Below are 21,680 nucleotides of genomic sequence, written 5' to 3'. Positions count from 1 at the left end.
TAATTATATGGCCTTCCTCACCTGGTTTCTTATGTGTAAAATCAGTAAACAATGGCCCCTACCAGGGCAAGTGCCTAACATACTGTATGACCCATAGTCAATTACTGTTACTACAGTTCAATTACTTTTAATAATCTGGGTCAGTTGGAGGACCACTCAGGAAATATAAACCCAAATTCTTGTTTTTGTTTTTTAAAAATTCAGGTTTTTTTCACTTAATATCCCAAATATTACAAACTTTTAAAATAAGACATTGCCAAGAAAGATATACTACTAATCATCTATTATTCTCTTATCTATCCAATCAGTCATACATTTATTCAAAAACAATTATTGACCACTAATTATCTGTGAGGCAGTTTGTAGTCGGACTATGAAGAGTAAAATTACTTGATTCCTGCCTTCAAGAAATATATGATTTTGTTACATGGTAAATCACTCTTTATCACAATTCATGAGAATTATTTAGCTGCTGCTATTATTTTATTACTTATTCATACTTACAGTAATTACTTAATGTAACTTTCTTCATTGTTAGTTCTGTAGTTTCACAAATGAAAATAATAGAATTTGCAGCCCAGGAAATGATAATCTAGGGCCCAGGGATCAGTAAACACGCATTTTAAACTTACTATTATATAAATAAAGCAAAGATAAAGCCAAAAGAAAGGAAAAAATAATATCCATAGCTAATTTTAATAGTTTTTATCATTAAAACTATTTGATATATTTGTGTAACTATTTTATATTTTTGATTCTTGTATTAGAACATGAAACTCAATAAATATATAGTCTGTTAATGACAAAGATATCTTTTACCTTTATGAAATCTTATTGTGACACTCAAGTTGACATACATTTTTATTCATTTAATGTAAAATTTAATAAATAATTATTTTGAATAATTTGCTATATTTCAGACGCCACTGAGATACACAGAGACATTGTTGCTTCCAATCGTTATTGCGATTACTTATTTTATCTTTAAAAAGGTATTTAAAATTTTTTTCACTTGCTTTTGGGTTCACGACAAGGACTTAGATTAATACTAATAGCTCAGAATTCTGTCTTACTTTTAGGATGAACTCTTCCTTCCCTAAAAAACTTTTTTTATTCAGATTTTTCTTTATCTAGTATTATGTGGGTGTTTTTCTGAAAGCCACATTAGAAAAGATATTTTTACTCATTCTTTCGAAAGAAATTTGTCAGTTACCATGTTCTAAGAACTACGTTAACAAAGTAGGTACACTGAGATAAATAAAACAAGCCCAGCCCTATCTTGAAACTCACAGTTTGAGCCGGGGGGAACATTCAGCAAATAATTTCCCAAATGATTAAATAATTGCAATTGTTATAGGTACTAAAAAAGAAAAGTACAATGACCACTTTGGTATCTTTCAAATATAAAGCACATTCAAAAAAGTGTTGATCCATTTTGAGACATGAACAGGAGAAATTTGTATAGCCAGTAAAATATCATTCTCTACTGTTCACTGTGTTCACAAAAAACCAAAATGTTATCACAGTAGAAGAAATAATGTTTAAAATACCACTGGAAGATTTTCTTGGTCTGGGAGTAGTTTATCCAAAAGTCTGGTTAAAGACAGTGGGTCCTCAGTTTTTAGCAATTTTGAACCATCTTTGTTTTTATTGTTTAAAAGTTGTCCTGCCTTAAGTCAGTATGTATTTTATGCTTTTAAGCAGATAGCAATAACATGATTTCTCTACTGTCATACGAAGTGTGGTTCTGTTGAAGCCAGTGTTCTAAATTTAAAGTCAAATTGTCTATCTTCCCTATGTATTTCCAGTTCCCACATTTCTCATTCCTTTGTTTTCACATAGAAGATGAATAATTTATGAGTGAGAAAGGCATCTCCCTGTACATCTCTGTTGTTTCACCCTTGATCCAGTTCTCTAGGGACCATGTGGAAAGAGTCAGGATAGATACAAATGGGTAAACTACACACAGGTTTGCTGCTTTCCATTGCTTTGGCCCTACTTAGCTCAAGTTGCATATTTTCTCCACTAGCCTATTTCTCTATTCCATCATGGCAATTTGTGTTATTCTTACAAGGCTCCACTTGGGGGGGGGGACTAATGCAAGAATTAACTGTTCAGAGGGGAGATATCTAGCACAGGAGAAAATGATAACTAGATCTACTATTAACTATTTTAAAAATAAAGATACAAGATCTAAGACTCATAAACATCATACTAGCCCCCAAACATACCACAGCTCAAACCGTGCACGTGCAGTAGCAGGCGCACTCACGCATGCATGCACGCATGCACACACACACACACGCGCGCGCGCGCACACACACATCCCTGCAGCCATTAAAGCTTAACTCCTTTCTGCATCCACATAAACACCTCAGTCTTTAATTGTCCTATTATGGCTTATTTTCCACCTCAGGGCTACTTCTGATGTTCATTTAACTTTTCACTTGTGTGAAATCACTTCTGAGAAGGAAAGGAGGAAGGCATGTCTAGTATGATTTCCTGTAACACTATTGAATCTTAGTCTCCTATAAATGCATATATTCGGTTATCTATACCTTTAAATAGGCTTTTGCTCGCCAAAAAGACTGATAATCTCATTTTCATTATTTGAAACATTCGTCCATGCCAGATGCCCTTGAATCAATGAGAGAAGTTAAAAATTCTAAACTTAGATTTAATTTAACATTAGAGTCGAAATTTTATTACGTATTTTTTTCATTGTTTATCTGTGGGTTATAAGCCACATATCATGCAGAGTGCAAAATTTTAAGTTCCCTGTAAATTTCTTAAGTTGTGTGTAATTGCTGCTAAAACCTCTTTGGCCAAAGTTATCTTCCACATTTTTTGCCTTCACTTCTCCCTCTCTCATCATCATCTGGTACACCAGGGAAGTCCCATTTTGATAAGTGCTCTTAAGCCTTCTGTAGCAGTCACTTCAGGCTGAGGTAGATCAGGGAAGCAGATACGCCATAGCTAATTTTATAATAATCAGGAGTTTGAGTGAAGCAGGCATATAGACTGTGTAGATAGAGAGAAATTCCTAATTCGCTTAGAAGGTCAAGATAAAATAGTCTCTGAAAGTACCTGGAGGAAGCTGCCTCCTTTGTGGAAACCAATCCCCCACAACCCACCTGCCTCCCAGTAAAATATAAACTTAAACACTGGTAAGAAGTTATCCACATATAAAAAGCTTAGAATTTTAGAGCTGAAAGATTTACTCCAAAACTTTTTTTTTTAATAGAAAAGGAGGTTACAACTTCAAGAAATTATTTGCCTGAGGTAGAGCTGGAACTAAACTGTTTCTGAGGACTCATTTTAACAATAAAAATACTTCTTTCTAGTGGGGGTATTTTTGTTAATGAATCAGGACATTTTAAACATCACTTAATTCCTTAGAAATTTCATCGATTTGATTCTATTCACAGGCTTTTCGTGATATTTTACGTGTCTTATCTGCAAACACTTATCTGAGGTAATTATTTCATAGTTGTTTTTAAACCATACTATATTCAGTTATTAAATAACTTACTGTAATATCAGTTTTTCAAATGAATATACATTAAACTTAAGCATTATGATTACAACAGGAAACATGAACCAAACTTAGATGTCTTCTTAAAAAAAAAGACCGAATGTATTATTCTTATGGCTGTCTCTCTTTTATGCATTTGGACTTGTTTTGAAGGGTTTATATTTGTGAATTAACTCAAAGTTTAAATTGATTTAGTTTAATTTTAATATACCACTACAATTTAAAGTCAGTAAACAGAAGTAAGCTAAAGTTTTATTTTGGCGATTCTTTTTTTTTTGAAGTTTCAGAGAAAACATACTTGTTTTTCTGAATATTCATGAAATAACTTTTCCTACATTATTGTTAAAACTGCTTGTTTTATTGCATTTCTTTGTAGTTTTATTAGTCACTAGAATTATGGGATAAATATGAGCAAAATATAACTCAAATCACACTTTGCTATAGGACATGAGAATTGTGAAGAAAACTTCCTTCTGAGGAAAATTTTACCCAGATTACATTTTATATTTGTAGATATGTTCATTAGATGGATTATTTTTAATAAAATTTATTTTAGGACAGCTTTAGATTTACAGAAAAAATTCTGAAGATAGAATAGAGTTTCCATGAACCCTGTACCCCATGCTTATATTTTCAGTAAACAGTTTTGTATGGTAGCCAGAAGAGCTAATTAGAATCTTATGGTTGAAATGGTAACATCTTGTTTGTTGAAATTGTTTCCAAATCAAGAGGGTTAGTAGATCCACTCTACTTTGTTCTGGTCAGATGGAGCCTGGGGGAACATGTCTTGACATTCTAAAAAGAATGTTTTTAGAGCCCTGAAAACTGTTCACTTAAGGAATGCATGAAAAGACCTGGGATATTTAATTGAATAATAGAAGATTGAGGGGTACATGGCAGCTGTCTTCAAACATTTGAGAGAGTATAATGTGGAAGATGACAGACTTGAGGGAGCCAATTGGTGGAAGGAAGATACTTCGCTCAAAGTTAGGAGGTCCTTTTTGGCGATTACATTCCTGAAAGTGATGGCTATGGGCAGAGTGGCCTTTAAATCACAAAAATAATACAGTTGACTGTTGAACAACATGGATTTGAACTGCATGGGTCCACTTATTTGCAGATTTTTTTCCCAATAATAAATACTACACTATTACTAGATCTGTGGTTGGTTGAATCCTGGGATACAGAGGGACCAAGTATATGGAGGGCCAACTATAATTTATACTCGGACTTTCAACTGCGCCCCTCACCTCCATGTTGTTCAGGAGTCAACTATATGCTTATAGTAATACAATCAGAAAAAATAGTATATCAAGAAAAGAGGAAATGTTCCCCTCTCTTCAGTGTACTCCTCAATTAGTGCTGATTGTAAGTGGCTTTGTATGTATCATTCCAGAAAACACTTCTGAAAACCCAATGTATTATTTAAATGGTATTATTCTGTAACTTTTATGTAACAGCGTGTCTTGGGCATCTGCCTAGATCTTCCTCATACGTTGTAGTAGTCTCCACGTTTTATTGTTCAGCATCATGAGTGACTATCATGTAATTAGCCATTCCCACATCAGTGGACATTTAGATTATATTTACCTTTTTGTCATAACAACCAGTGCTATGAGTAATTAACATCCTTGTACACATTCATTTGAACACTTATTTCAGTATTTAAAATATTGAATATTTGAAATATTTGATATGGGACTGCTAGACCATAAGGTATGAATTTTTATAATTTGATGGATACTGAGAACTTATAATGGTGAGAGTGTCCATTTCTCTGCATCTCCATGAACACCACTGTTATTAAACTTATAACATTTTCTAACTGATAGTTTTTTTAAAAGTAACTCACCTTACAAGTCTTTGCCAGTGAAGTTTTACATCTTTCCATAAGTCTGTTGGCTATTTGTGTTTCTTTTTTTCTTTTTTTTTTTTTTTTTTGCGGTACGCGGGCCTCTCACTGTTGTGGCCTCTCTCGTTGCGGAGCACAGGCTCCGGACGCACAGGCTCAGCGGCCATGGCTCACGGGCCCAGCCGCTCCGCGGCATGTGGGATCTTCCCGGACCGGGGCATGAACCCGTGTCCCCTGCATTGGCAGGCGGACTCTCAACCACTGCGCCACCAGGGAAGCCCTGCGTTTCTTTTTGACCATTTGAAAATTGATTTGTGGTGTCTTTTTATATTATAGACAATAATCTTTTGTCTATTATGTCTATAACATAGTTTATTCTAGGATATCAATATATAGTTTATTAATGGTCATTGCTTTATAGAAGTTTAAAATTTGTATACAATCACAACTGTACACTTGCTCTGTTTTCTATGTTAACTTCTGTGCTTAGAAACACTTCACATCAAAATCGTAGAAGTATTTCCCCATATTCTCTTTCATAGTTTTCATTTTTTGCCAAATAAATATGTGTATATATAAAGTATATAATACAATGATTTGATATACATATATGTTGTAAAGTGATCACCACAACCAAGTTAATTAACACATCCAACACCTCACAGAGTTACCTTGTGTGTGTGTGAGAACACTTAAGGGCTACGCTTTTAGCAGATGTCAAGTATATAATGCAGTTTTATTAACTATAGTCACTATGCTGTACATTGCTTCCTCAGAATTCCTTCATCTTATAACTAAAAGTTTGTACCCTTTAAAGAACATCACGTCATTACCCTCAGTCCCCAGACCCTGGCAACCACCAGTCTACTCTCTGTTTCTGAGTTTGACTTTTTTTTGGTCTTTTTTAGATTCCACATGTGAGTGATACCATAAAATATTTGTCTTTCCCTGTCTGCCCTGTTTCACATAGCGTAATGCCTTCCAGGTTCATCCATGTAGTTGCAAATGACAGGATTTCCTTGTTTTTTATGGGTGAATAATAATCCATTGCATATATGTGCTACATTTTCTTTATTCATAGTTGCCCTAAAACAAATGGACTGCCAGATATTTCTCCAACAAAGATGGGTTTATTGGGGGTCAGCAGGGGATTGCACTTTGAGGTTTATAACCATGGTGAGCCACATGCAAGTCCCTGCACAGCAACGACTTTCATAGAGGGGAGAACGAAGTTGGGAGAGCTATAGTAAACCAAAAGTCCATGGCTTTTCATTGGCTGAATCCTTGCCAGGAAAGAAGAGGAATCCTCCTTCTTCCTGTTGGACTCTGCTGTTGTTACAGGGCATGAAAGTTCCTCCTTCTCATCTCCAACTCTATTTAATTGAGATTTCCATTTATTATTTTTTTTTACTTTCCCCCTTTTGATCAAGACCTTTCTCTGAAAGCATCATTGATCAAGAGTCAGGTTTTCTAGTTTCAGCAGCTTTTTGTCCCTCAGTGCCAGGAAGGACCTTTCCTGAGTGTAGTGTCTCACATCAGAGGAAAAGTGCACAGATTGGAAACCTATTGAGGTCACATGCGAGTAACAAGGAGGGGTGAGAGGGAGAACTCACAGGCACTTTTTTATCTGAAGTTCATATGTTATCAAGATACTAAATATCTTGATCATCTGAAGTGTTATGTCATCCTTAAAAGTTTGATGACAAACTTCCAACAGTCCTGGCCTGGGTATCCTGGGAAAGCTGTCTCATCAGATGTCATCTACGTCAGTTCTGGGAAATCTTTACTTTCAAGTCACCAGATGATGTGCAGGTCCAGTCAGGGTTCTGTACTTTCTTTAGGTGTGTCGCATGAATCCAAGAGTCTGTTCCTTGGATTCTGGTGGCATAAGGGTTGGTTAGCAGTACCTGATAGGGGTCCTTCCAGCAAGGTTGAAGAGAGTTCTTCTAGAGGTGTCTCTTCCAATAGGTAAAATCTCCAGGTTGCACGGTGTGATGGTTAAGGTTTTTGTCTCCCAAGAGTACACTGTGAAAAGATTGCTCTAATAAATCATGGTTATTTTATTTTATTTTTTAATGCTAATGTTACAGTTTAATGAACTGTGTTTAGTGCTTTACATAATTGATCTTGTCTAATCTTTGTAAAAAAAGTCAGCAAAGTAGACATTATTAGCCCATAGTACAGAAGACAACACTGAGAATGGGATTCTTCTACTCAACTGGCAGGTGGAGATTGAGTTTGATGCCAGATCTGACTACCGAGCCAGTGATCTTAACTCTTCACTCTGCTGCCTTTCACAGCCATGTGCTTGGGACTTCAGTTCCTACTTGTTATCTTCACTTCTCCAAAGCAGTCCCTGGGTTTTCAGCTAAATCCCACAGCCAAACCTCTGGTTGACTGAAAAAACAAATCAACCAACAACCAATGGGAAATCATCTTGCAATAGGCCAACGGAGATCTTGACAGGCATTTCATCCAAGATTGAAAAATAACCAAGGGTTGTAAGAATTGGATGTCAGCAACAGAATGACATTTTGAATTGAGACAGTGATTTTAGTTTCTTCATGCCATAATGGTAGAAATTGTTCTTAAATAGAACACCTCCTAAGATAATATAGGTCAGTAGTTTTTTGTATTCAGGTTTAAGTGCTTCAGGGAAGGTGCCAGGTGACCATCACATATGACCTGAAGCCATCTCCCCACATCCCTTCACAATAACACTCTAATATTTGGTGGCTATAAGGCACTTTTAATTTGGAATCTAAACAATGTCCTTAACAGAAGCCTGTCTTATTTGCAAGGCTCCCTGAAGAAGACAATGGGTGAACTGCATGCTGCCAATTCTGCTTCTGTGGTCACAGCCCAGACCTTGCCATTGCCTGAAACTGCTCCTTTTAAGAAATCCCACCTGGTATCCACATGCTTGCATTCCTCTTCTCCCCACTCACTAAATCTGTTTGTTCTTCAGCTGCCTCAAGGCGCCAAGATGTCAACTGCTGTAATCTAATCAGCATTCCCGGTTTGCTTTCTGACACAGCCTGGAATCCATGGTCAATCTCTATTATGGTTTCTTATCAAGAATTCTCAACTCCCTGGTTTTTCCTCTGCATATGCTCTATGGTTCACACCTCTCTGTTGGTCTAGCAGTCTCCACTCTCTTCTGCACAGTAGAGATGATTACATAACCTTAATGAATGACAGTGACTCCACCAAAAGATCTGGTTCCTGGCAACTTCTAAGGCTACCAGTGCTACTCTTTAGGTCTATTATTTTAGGTACTTTTCTTTCCTGCTCCCCTTTGTTGGCTGTTTCTGACCTCACATCTCTCCTTTAAGCCCATTCCCCAAAACATGGTTATTTTTAATAGAAGCAATTATGCCTTTGTGATATTGGAGTATCTCTCCCTTTGTAAGCTGTAAGTCAAAAGAAGCAGGAGACAAGTGCCTTGAGAATCCTGTGACTCTCTCACAGGGTGAGGGTTCCAAAAGTGGTGGATCTAAGATTTAGAAGGACCAACAGCAGTGCTTTTAGAAATACACCATTCATCCATCAGCAGACACTTAGGGTGTTTCCATATCTTGGCTATGATGAATAATGCTGCAATGGACAAGAAAGTGCAGATATCTCTTTAGGATATGGATTTTTATTCCTTTGGATGTGTTCCCAGCAGTGGGATGGCTTGATCATATGGTAGTTCTATTTTATTTTTTTGAGGAACCTACATACTGTTTTACACAATGTTATACCAATTTACATTCCCATCAACAGTCCTTTTCTCTACATCTTCATCAACATTTGTTATCTCTTTTCTTTTTGATAATAGCCATTCTAATAGACATGAGGTGATATCTCATTGTGGTTTTGAATTGCATTTCCCTGGTAATTAATGATGTTGAGCACATTTTCATGTACCTGTTGACAATTTATTGACAATTTATGTATATTCTTTGGAAAAATGTTCAGGTTTTTTGCCATTTTAAAATCAGATTTTTTTTGTTGTTTTGCCATTTAGTTGTATGAGTTCCTTATATATAGATACTTCAGATATTAACCCCTTATCAGGTACACAGTTTGCAAATATTTTCCCCCATTCTGTAGGTTTCTTTTTCATTCTATTTCCTTTTTGTGCAAAAGCTTTTAAGTTGATATTGTCACCCTTTTTTATTTTTGCTTTTGTTGCTTGTGCTTTTGGTGTCAAGTCCAAAAAAGTTATTACCAAGACCACTGTCAAGAAGCTTTTCCCCTTTGTTTTCTCATAGTAGTTTTATGGTTTAAAGTATTAAATTTAAGCCTTTCATCCATTTCTACTCAATCTTGGTGAGTTGTATAAGATAAGAGTTAATTTCATTCTTTTGCATGTGGTTGTCCAGTTTTCCCAACATTATTTATTGAAAATGCTGTCCTTTCTCTGTGCATGTTCTTAGTGCCTTTGTCAAAGATAAATTGGCAATTTATGCATTGGTTTAATTCTGGGTTCTCTATTTCTGTTCCATTGGTCTTTGTGTCTTTTTTTATGCCAGTCTCACACTGTTTTGACTACTATAGTTTTGTAATATAGTTTGAAATCAGGAAATGTAATATCTATAGCTTTGTTCTGCTTTTCTCAAGATTATTTTGGAAATTCAGGGTCTTTTGTGGTTTCTTATGAATTTTAAGATTGTTCTTTCTATATATGTGACAAATGTCATTGGAATTTTGTTAGGGATTGAATTGAATCTGTAGATCACTTGGGGTAGTATGGACATTTTAACAACATTAATTTTTCCAAACCAAACGCATAGGGTATCTCTCCATTTAATTGTGTCTTCAATTTCTTTCATCAGTGTCTTACAGTTTTCAGTATACAAGTCTGTCTCCTCCTCAGTTAAATTTATTTCTAGGTACTGCAAACATGGACAATTTTATTTCTTCCTTTCTGACTTTGATCCCTTTTCTTTTTCTTGCCTTATTGCCCTGGCTAGGACTTTTAGTACTGTGTTGAAGATAAATGGCAAGAGTGGGCATCCTTGTTTTGCTCCTGATCTTAGAGGAAAAACTTTGAGCTTTTCACCATTGAGTGTGAAGTTAGCTGTGAGCTTGTCATATATTGCCTGTATTGTATTGTCTATACCTAATTTGTTGACAGTTTTTTTTGTTTTTATCATGAAGGGGTTTTGGATTTTGTCAAATGCTTTTCCTGTCTCTATTGCGATGAGCACATGATTTTTATCTTTCATTCTGTTAATGTAGTGTTTCACATTTATTGATTTGTATATGTTGAACCATCCTAACATTGCAAAGATAAATCCCACTTGATCATGGTGTATTATCCTTTTAATGTGATGTTGAATTTGGTTTCTACTATTTGTTAAGGATTTTGGCATCTGTATTCATCAGGGATATTGGCCTACAATATTCTTTTATTTTTATTGTCCTTGTCTTACTTCAATGTCAAGGTAATACTAGCCTTGTAAAATGAGTTTGGAAGTCTTCTTTTCTCTTAAATTTTTTGGAAGAGTTTGAGAATGATTGGCATTAATTCTTGTCTAAATGTTTGATAGAATTCTCCAGTGAAGCCATCTGGTCTTGCAGGTTTTTTTGTTGGGAGACTTTTGATTACTAATTCAATCTCCTTACTAGTTTTAAGTCTGTTCAGAGTTTCTATTTCTTCCAATTCAGTCCTGGTAGATTGTATGTTTCTAGGAAAGTATCCATTTCTTCCAGGTTGTCCAATATGCTGGTTTATGATTGTTTATACAGTTTCTTATGATTCTTTGTATTTAGTTGTAATGTCCTCTCTTGCATTTATGATTTTCTTTATTTGAGTCTTTTTTTTCTCAGTTCAATTAAAGCCTTGTCAATTTTGTTTATCTTTTCCAAAAAAAAAAAAACCCTCTTAATTTCATTGATTTTTTTTTCTATTATTTCTTCTATTTCAGTTATTTCTTCTCTGATGTTTATTTTCTTCCTTCTAATTTTGGGCTTAGTTTGTTCTTCTTCTAGTTCCTTGAGGTGTATAGTTAAGTTGTTTATTTGAACTCTTTTTTCTTAATGTAGGCATTTATTGCTATAAACTTCCCTCTTAGAATTGCTTTTGCTGCATCTCATAAATTTTGGTATGTTGTGTTTCTATTTTCATTTGTTTCAAGATACTTTTTGATTTCCTTTTGATTTCATCTTTAACCCATTGATAGTTCAGGATTATATTTGTGAATTTTCCAACTCTCCTACTTCTAATTTCATACTGTTGTGGGCAGAAAAAATACTTGATATGATTTCAATCTTAAATTTGTTAAAACTCGTTTTGTGACCTAACATGTGATTTATCCTGGAGAATGTTCCATGTGTGCTTGAGGAGAATGTGTGCTCTGCTGCTGTTGAATAGAATGCACTGTGTGTATGCTTAGGTCCAGTTAGTCTAAAGTGTAGTTCAAGTCCAACATTTCCTTAATGATTTTTTGTCTGGATGATCTATCCAATGTTAAATTGGGTACTTAAGTCCCCTGGAATTATTGTGCTGCTGTCTATTTCTCCTCTCCTATCTATTAATATTTGCTTAATATAGTTAAGTGTCTTAATGCTGGGTGCATATAGATTTAGAATTGTTATATCCTTTTGATGAAGTGACCCCTTTATCATTATATAGTGACTTTCTCCTTTGTCTCGTTACATTTTTCAACTTAGTGTGTTTCACCTGATTTTATATATACATATAATATATTTTTATATATATATATATATTTACCCCTGCTTTCTTTTCATTTCCATTTGTGTGGAATACCTTTTGTCATCCCTTCACTTTTACTTCATGTGTATCCTTAAAGCTAAAATAAGACTCTTATAGGCATCATAATTGGGTCTTGTTTTTTTATTCATTTAGCCACTCTGTATCTTTAGATTAGAGAATTTAATCAATTTATACTTAAAGTAATTATTGATAGATGAGGACTTATTTTTGCCATCTTGTTTTCTTTCTGTTTTGTAGTTTCTTTCTTCCTCTCATGCTATCTTCCTTTATCACTTCATGATTTTTCATAGTGGTATGCTTTGATTCCTCTATCTTCTGTGTATCTACTATAGGTTTTTACTTTGTGGTTATCATGAGGCTTACATAATACATCTTACAGTTTTGAGTCTATTTTAAGCTGATAACAACTTAACTTCAATTGCATATAAAAATTCTGCCTTTTTACTTCCCTTGTCCCCATTTTATGCTTTTGATGTCACAATGTGGATCTTCTTATATTGTGTATCCATTAATAAATTACTGTAGCTATATTTATTTTTTAATGCTTTGGTCTTTTGTCTTTATACTAGAGTTAGGTGATTTACACACCACTACTACAGTATTAGCGTATTCTGAATTTGTGTAGTTACTTTTACTAGCAAGTTTTGTACTTTGATGTGTGTTCATGTTACTAATTAGCGTTCTTTCGTTTCAGCTTGAAGGACTCCCTTTAGCATTTCTTATAAGGCAGGTCTAGTGATGATGAACTCCCTCAGCTTTTGTTTGTCTGGGAAAGTCTTTCTCACCTTCATCTGAAGGACAGCTTTGCTAGGTAAAGTATTCTTAGGTGACAGATTTTTTATTTGAGCACTTAGAATATCCCACTCTCTCCTGGCCTCCAAGGTTTCCTTTGAGAAATCTGCTGATAGCCTTACAGGGGTTTCCTTATATGAGATGATTTGCGTTTTCAAAGTTCAGTTTTTGTCTTTGATTTTGACAGTTTTATTATAATGTATCTAGTGAATTTGGGAAAGGTCACGTATGAGCCTCCTCTACTTGGATGTCCATATCTCCCCAGAGTTAGCAAGTTTTCAGCCATTGTTCCCTAAATAAGATTTCTACCCTGTTATTTATATGTTTATTCATGGGCATTTTAATCTGAACACTCAAATCTTTCTTTAGCTCAGGGGGTAGTTATTCTCTTTTTTTTTTTTTTTTTTTTTTTGCTTTAGCCTCTCTTTTTTGAACGTATATTATTGCTTTTATCATATTTTTTATTTCTTTTTTCTTATGTTCTCAGAGAATTCTATGATTGGGTCTTCAAAATGACCAATTTCAGCTGTGTAAATTCTGCTATTCAACCTTCTTCTAAGGTTTTAAATTAGGCAAATATGTTTTTTCATAATTTCTGAAAGCTCTTTTTTACTGCAGCTTGTTTTAATTGAATGGATGCAGAATCCTCTTAGACTTCTGTGAAGATAATAATTGGAATTTTCATTTAATACTATTATTCCTTATATTAACTCTTTCTCGAGTGTTCAGTTCATTTGCTCATTTATCTTGATGTTTTTCTTTCATCCTATTTGTGTCTCATGATTTGGTTGTATATTGATATTCTAAATTAGTTACTAGATTTATGTGTATCCATACTTATTGTTGGGGTCATTGGTGATTATAATACTTACCTACCAGGCCTCTCCCTTCATGCAGTAGCTCACTATAAGAGTCTGTTGTGACTGGCAGATTTCAGGACATGTGGGAACCCATCCATTCACCCCCACCTCCACCCTTGACTGCATAAACTCAGGAAGGACTTGCAAGGTTGGAAAAATAATTTGGTGATTTCACTACTATTCTAAGAGGCCTTCCCTCCACTACTCTTCTTAAAAAATCTCTGGATCTGTGAGTGCCCCTGAACTTCCTTATACTTCTTACTTTCTTATTTATACTGTCTTACTTCTCTCTCCAACCCAAAAATCCATATGAGAAGGCCTCTCATCCTGCAAAGACTGAAATATTCAGTCTTTACAATGGGCAATAAAATAAGTAGTCTTGTATCTCTTGTCTGGATCTAACATAAACTCTATGAGGATAAGAACAGTATCTATTCTGTTCACACTGTGCTCACTGCACAGTGCCTGGAACACAGTAGGTATGCCATAAAAATTTAGTAAATTTTTAGACATAAATATTTAGAAAATTTGTTAGACAACTTTTGTGGAACTAAAAGTATTTATAAGCTTTACCTAGTAACTTTTATTCTAGAAATTTATCCTAAGGAAATACTCAGAGATGCTCACAGAGTTTTAAGTACAAGGATGTTCATGTTAGTAATTGTGAAAAATAGAAACAACTCAAAAGTCACAGCAGTGCTTATATAAAGCATTATATATTCTGTATATGGTTGAATATTTAATAGACATTCTTTTTATTCATTTATGTCTCCAGAGATACAGTTTTCAACAATCAGTAAAACCCATTTTATCTTAACCAAAGAACAGCATTTTAATATACTTTAAATAGAATGACTATAAATCATGCCTTTTAAATTGCCATAATTTTTAGTAATATTATCTGATAGCTTTATTTATTTATATATTTATTTATTTAAAATATAAGAACAAATAAATGGAAGTTCATTTTGATGTAATCATAGTATAATGGACAGTCAGTAAATAGAGAATATTTTTGTTTTATTCCAGAAAACATCTCCTTGAACGTGGTGAGGTAAAACTTTCTTTTTAATCTCTGCTAGATTTGTGTATTATATTTTAGTTCAAGGATAATTCACAAAGGTATAACTCTGCTGTTGATACACCAACATCAGTGCTTAAGTGCTTCAGCACTGGTAATAAATTTCTGCTCATCCTTCCCACTTTTTAATCTGCTCTCAGCTTTGAACAGTAGTAAGGACTTGACAGCCAGAAGGCTGATTTATGACCACAGAGTATAATTAAATTAAATTACCTTCCTTCATTCATTCAACAATAACAAACATTAATTTCTAACCCGCTGAGCTAATCAGCTACAAGCCATCAGGGTAGGTATCCGTGGCCCTGTGACTGGTGGGTTTTTGCCACACACAGACCTGATGGTCAACCAGTTATAAGCTTAGCCGTGTTACAGGATACAACAGATGGTATAGCGATGTTCCTGCCCTCAGAAATGTCTAATTTTTCAATGGAGAGCAAAACAACATAGCCTTTCTTATGGTGCTAAATTATTTTGTGACATACAAGAGAAAGATCATCATGGGCTAGAAATACAATTTCCTAAATAATAGAACTTTGAGTCTTAAGTGGCAGGTCAAATTTACAAGAGAGGGCAACTGAATTTGAACTTAATAGGAATAGCTTATGATGATAACTAATATTTTTTAAATAGTTACTATGTGCCATGTACTGTACTGTTTTGATTCTCATAATAATATTATTCCCACTTTGCAAATAAGAAAATTATGTTAATTAAATGATATTAGATGTTACAGAAATAAACACTAACATTAAAATGACTTAAATCAGTAGAAATTTAATTCTTTGCTCACATAAGGTTAAAACCGGAGTTCCTGATTAGCAGGTAGTTCTCCAACAAGCAGTATTTGAGGGACCCAGACTCCTTCCATCTATGGCTCTGCCATCTTCAATATGTGGTGTTCAGGCTTGATGTGTACAAGGCAGCAAAGGAGAAAGAACATGGAAGATTGTGCACTGGAGGCTTTGTAAGGCTGGAAAAGATAGATGCACATCACTTCCTTCTCACAGCCAGAACTCAGGCACATGGCCACACCTGACTGCCAGGGAGGCTGGGAAATGGTGTTTTGCTGTGTGTGTAGGAAAGAGAGCAAAGGGATCTCTGCCAAGGACTAGAGACCTAGAGAAATTAAGTAGTTTACCTAAAGTCTCATAGCTAATTTGCAGTAAATCTTGCATTTAACCACTAGCAATCCATTTCCAGTGCTCTCAGAGGAGTAGTCAGCACTTACTGCTTCCTATGTGCAGGGCATTTTGGGGGAAGTTATTTGATAATTTCATTCTCACAGCAACCCATGGACGGTAAGTACTATTATTTTTTTATTTTACAGATGAAAAAAACTGTGGCATAGAGAGGTTAAGTATTGATAACTTGCCTAAGGTCACAAAGCTAAAGTGGCCTTAGCTCTGTAGAGCCAAGGACTATGAACCCAGGCAGTGTAGCAGCAAAATCCATGCTGTTGGCCATTCACTCTGATACCACCTAATGTGAACTGCGTTTATGTAAATTAGGCATGTCACATTATCCAGCTTTACTTACTAGTACACATTCGTACTTCATATTTTATCATACAATATTTAAAACCCACCTCTTTTTAGAAATATAGTATTCCTTAAGTTTCTGCCTCTCTTTCTCATATAGTTTGCTACCTTCTCATTTTCTTTCATTTCTCCATTTGTCCTTGTTTTGCCCATTTTTCTTTTTTCTATTAATTCTGCATACTTATCAGTTCAGTCTTTATTATGTGCCTACTATACACCAGGTTTCTGCTTTTATGGAATTTAAGGTATAGTAGAGGGAAAAAAATGTGACCACATAATTATATGTGCAATGACAAAGGAAGTTACAAAAGTAGTACAGAAGAAGAAGTGATTAAATCTGTGTTTGGAAGGGATGGGGTAGTTAGGGAAAGGCTTTTCAGATGACTATAGAGGAAGAGTTTACCAAAGTCAAAGGATGCACATGTGCAAAGAAGACAGAAGGTAGTAAATTTATCCAGAGCTACAGGCAAATCAGTGTTGCTGATGCATAAAAAAGACAAGAAGATGGGAAAAGAAAGCAGCGTTCAGAGTATGATGCCTTTGTATGCAAAGCAGCTGGACTTCATTCTGGACTTTGTTGTTAAGTTGGAGATGGTATGGTCAGATCTTTAAGTCTGTTGGCAGTAAAGAAGATGGTTTTTTAAAAGGCAGTAAGAAGTCAAGCTGACCGAAAAAAGGACAGTGATAGCAAATCTCTTAATTTTTTCAAACTAAAGAGGGTATGCTAAACTCCTGATGTATAGGCAGATTAGAGATTTAAATTTCTAAAAATAGTAGGTCTTATGGAAGGAGATGATAGATTTCTGGGCAGTAGCAATGAAGTGGCTCCTAATCCCAGTTCCACTTGTGACTCACACTTGATAATATCTGTTTGGTTTGGGATGGGACTGTTTTCACCTTAGGGATGATAGGGTGTGAGAGGCACAAACCCTGATTCACTCTGAATGTGATATGATAGCAAAAGATTGTACATTCCAGCTTGTTTCAAAATTAGGTGAGGATCCCTTAGGATAATTTTTTCACTGGGGGTAAGTTCTAAATTCCTCGCTTTGTGCTAACCCTCTGAATCAGGGATAGTCTGCAAACCTCAACTCACTAAATTAACCCCTACTGGTATGATATTGATTATTAAAGTTTGTTAGATTAATGGATACTGTTGTGATTTTTCCTCATAATTTAATGTATTTGTGTTTTATTTATTACATCAGATTTGTTTCTTTTAGCCAACTTTTCTATGTTATGGGCTTAGAAATTAGTGAAGGAGTACCTAGTAATTCACAGGGAAGAAAAGAAAGGAAAGAGATTTAGGAAAAATATTTAGTCCCACAATGTCCTAATACTATGAAGAACTGGTGAGAAGATTGGCTAGGGAGAGAGAACATTCAGAGTATTCACTCCTGAATATTCTTTTGACCCACTCATATCTCATTTTGTCCATGACAGAAAGTCCTGCATCAGCCTTCACTTTTTTCTAATCCCTAGTTTATTATATTACGTGATTAGTTTATATTAGATCCTTTATATTTGAAGTCTGTTTAGTTTGTGTTTTCTATTATAAACAAGGTTTTTCTATTACTTACAGCCAAAGAGCTTTCTGTGACATACAGCTGAAGGCATCTGAACTTATATAGAGCTATTCAGTTGAAGAAGTGAAATGATACGGAATTTGGGGGAAGAATTACTTCTTTTGAGAAACTGATATTGAGTGACATATTTTGGGAATCTGTACACTTCTGTATTCACAGACTAATAGAACTATGTTGTTGAATAGTTTATTGTTTGGAGAGAAAGTATAGGGTAGTAGTTAAAGACAATGACTCAGAAGCTAGACTGGACTCAGATCTTTGTTATTCCAGTTACTCAGTATGTGATATTGGCTAAGTTATTTTACATCTTTTGGGGAACAACAAAAACAACAACAATCATAATAGTACTTATCTTCGTATGGTTGCTATGGGATTATATGAGTTACATGAAAGGTCCTTACAATAATGCCTAGTCTAAGTTAAGCATTGTGTAAATATCCACTTTTACAGTTAGTGTGCCTTCTGGATCAAAATTTCAGATCTAATATTCTGCTCCCTGTTAACTGTGCCAGTGAAGGGCATCTCTTTAGCATGTTCTCAAGATATCTTCACACTGTCATGTGAGGTAGTTTTGACAGGAACAACTCGCTGTTTGGACTGGCTTTAGTTAGTCCTTGCTTTCTTTCTGCTCGGTAGCTGCTACCTCACATTTTACCCAGTTGGGCTCACTTATTCCAAAGATGAGTAGTAAACAGTTCCCTGAGCTTCTCTTCCTTCCTTCCAGCCTCTAAAACATGTTGTGAGAATTTTCCTAGTAATTTTTATATGGCAAGAGGTACCAGATTGACAATGGCATACATACAATAGTGATTTTTGTACTATACTTTTTGACTGTAGCCTTCTGTCCTCCACTTGGTAGTTAAAAAGAAGGCTGTCTTACAGAATGGAAGATAAAATAACTATGGCAAAAGAGCTTTATGGAAAGTCGTAGCCTGAGGGTAAGTGAATGCTTAGGAGCATTTGGGTGAGAATAGAAAACAAACGTAAGTGATGCCATTTGGGATAGCTGTTCTGTGTCATCCAGCCACAAAAAGCATCATTCAGGGAAGACAAGGTAATGGTGGGGATCTTTCAAGTCTCCATATGAAAACAGTCCTTCCTTCAGCCTTTAGATGATAGAGGAAAGTCAAGGAGTATTACTACCTTGGATTTGATTTTGGTCATGTGAGAAATTGTTGCTAAAGTAGAAGTAACAGAAGTTAGGGGAGGAAATGATAGTGTCATCCTGTGGCTCAAAATAACCAAAGGAAGGAATACTGGGAGAATTCAGATGTGTATTTGTATCGATTATCCGTTATCTATTATGGTCTGTTTCTAGATGCCACATTTTAAGAAGATGATGGACAATCTGTACCACATTCAGAGCAGGGCAACCAGAATTATGACAACACACAACTAAGAATTGAATTTTTCTGAATATTTACTCTAAAGATAGAAAGCTTTCTAAGGTTGAAGGTGGGAATAATGCAAAGTCATAATTACAGTATTTAGATAATCGAGAACTGTCATGCACAAATGGGTTTAGGCCAATTTTGTGCAGTTCCAGAGGTGTGGAAGTTGCAGGAAAACATTAGTTCTGTTTTAGAAAAGATTTTCTAACATATACAGCTATCCGTCTTTGTAATAGGTACTCCTATGGCATATTCCTTTTCAGGAAATAGTGAATATTCAGTTGATAGATTTATAGAAGTGATCCCTGTTTTGGATAGATGATTAAAGTAGAAGGCTCACATAACCTATCAATCTGTGATTTAGCGGTCCTAAACAAAAGGACCTATTTGAGGATGAAGTGTGTTGATGTCTTGTCTTCTCTCCAAAACATGTTCCTAATTTTGTCCAAAGGTGAATTTGACTAAAGAAAAATGAAGGATTGATTTTGAAATAAATGTTCCACATTCCAACTCTGGGTTCAAGAATTATTTAAAAAATTAACAGATTTTCCATTTCAAATATCATTTAGAAAAGGAAAAAAGATAACTTTAGGTACAGTTTTTGCCATTCTGTTTTAAATATAAATTATCTATTTCTGATTATAAGAATAGCACGTGTCTTTAAAATTTGAAAAATGAGAAAAATCACCATTCAGAAATAATTTCTGTTAACTTTTTAGGTATATTCTCTTACAGCCTTTTCCCCCTGTGCATGTATATACACACATAGATGGTTTTCATAGAATTAATATTATTATAGTATAGAGTTTTATATTCTGAAAACTTTTCCATGCCATTAAATAATCTTCCAGTATGTAATCTTTTAATGGTTGTATACATGTGAAAATGCAATAATTTACTTAGTCCTCTATATTGGTCACTTAGGTTGTTTCTGTTTTTGCTGTGAAAAATTCATTTCAGCGATCATCTTTGTAGAAGCATTTTTGTGTTTTGATTATTCTCTTAAGTTAAATTCCTAGAACCAAAATTTTAGTCAAAGGAGTTGGCTCTTTTCTAGGGTCTTGATAAATATTACTAAATTACAGAAATATACCAATTATTTCGGTGTGTTTCATGGCATACTCTCTAACACTCTATTAATTTAATATTTGTCAATTTTATAGGTGAAAATATTATCTTTACTATTTAATTTGTTTGAATATTAGTGAATTAGAACATGAATATTTAGTTGTGCTTACTTTTGGTTGTATTAATTCTTTGTCCATTTTTCTAGTGAGGAGTTTGTTGATATTTTATGAATATGTCTGTTAGAAAAGTTTTGTTTGAAACCTTTGCTCAGAGGAACCCCATCTTAAAATGGGGTGTCCTACTAATTAGTACAAGTATTTACACAATTCCACTACTTCTAAAATAATCTAGTTTGTGTTATGATTTTTGTTGCTGACTAAATGACACAAATTTGTGAAGCATCCCATATTTTTATGTCTCTGTGACTCCCTTTCTCCCCTGGTGTAGGTCCTTGCTCAAATGCCACCTCTTTGAAGAGGCCCACTCTGATGATCCTAATTACACTTGCAACTTCTCCTGCCTGTGGTCTCACACCACACCCTACACTTCAGTCTCCTTTCCTGGCTCTGCTTCCCTTTCCATTACACTTACCACTTTCTGATAGACTGTATGATAGATTTTGTTATTTGCTATGTCTATTTATTTTGTCTCTCCTTAGTAAATGTACTAAAATGTGAGCCTCATAGGACAGGAATTGCTCAGTGTTGTTTTGTTCACTACTATATCCAAAGCATCCAGAACAGCACCTGGCATATAGCAGGCATTTGATAAATCTTTGTTGAATGAATGAATAAATATTAATAGACTTATTAATAACTTAAAAGATCCTTGTCCTAGTGAATAATAGTTTTAATATACTTTATTTTACATATATTAATTAAAAAATATATAAAGTGAAAATGTAATTTTGTTTTGTGTTTTTATAGCTAATTTTTCACATATTGCAGTTGTTTGCATTTGCTTCCCTTGCCATTTTAATTATGAGGCTGAAGCTCTTTTTGACACCTCACATGTGTGTTATGGCTTCCTTGATATGCTCTCGGCGGGTAAGGTATTCATTCTTGTATAACTACACTATAACACTACAGCAACTACGGTGTAGTTACCATGGCTTTGCTGAGTAATCCAAAACATAAAAACACTAGGTGTTTTTATCTTAAATGATTTAAAATGTTAGTTCATGATTCATTATAGAGTAAGAAAAGTAAATTCAGGTAGCTTTGAAAATTATTCCTAGATTTTAGCTGATA

General features: G+C 34.7%; 1 protein-coding gene across 1 annotated transcript in view; it reads left to right on the top strand.

Moving 5' to 3' along the window:
• Positions 1 to 21,680, top strand: part of DPY19L2 (dpy-19 like 2) — a gene marked incomplete at both ends in the record, with an annotated part of 87,117 nt that overhangs the window by 53,944 nt on the left and 11,493 nt on the right. The window contains 4 exons of the mRNA XM_082846836.1: positions 921 to 992; positions 3,429 to 3,475; positions 14,796 to 14,820; positions 21,357 to 21,476. Coding sequence (XP_082702962.1) covers positions 921 to 992; positions 3,429 to 3,475; positions 14,796 to 14,820; positions 21,357 to 21,476 — 264 coding nt within the window. The remainder of the gene's footprint in view (positions 1 to 920; positions 993 to 3,428; positions 3,476 to 14,795; positions 14,821 to 21,356; positions 21,477 to 21,680) is intronic.

The sequence above is a fragment of the Leucopleurus acutus genome (genome assembly GCF_964270905.1).
Source record: "Leucopleurus acutus genome assembly, chromosome: 9".
Lineage (NCBI taxonomy): Eukaryota > Metazoa > Chordata > Mammalia > Artiodactyla > Delphinidae > Leucopleurus > Leucopleurus acutus.
Note: the sequence above shows the minus strand (reverse complement) of the source record. Positions and strands in the feature narration are given on the sequence as shown.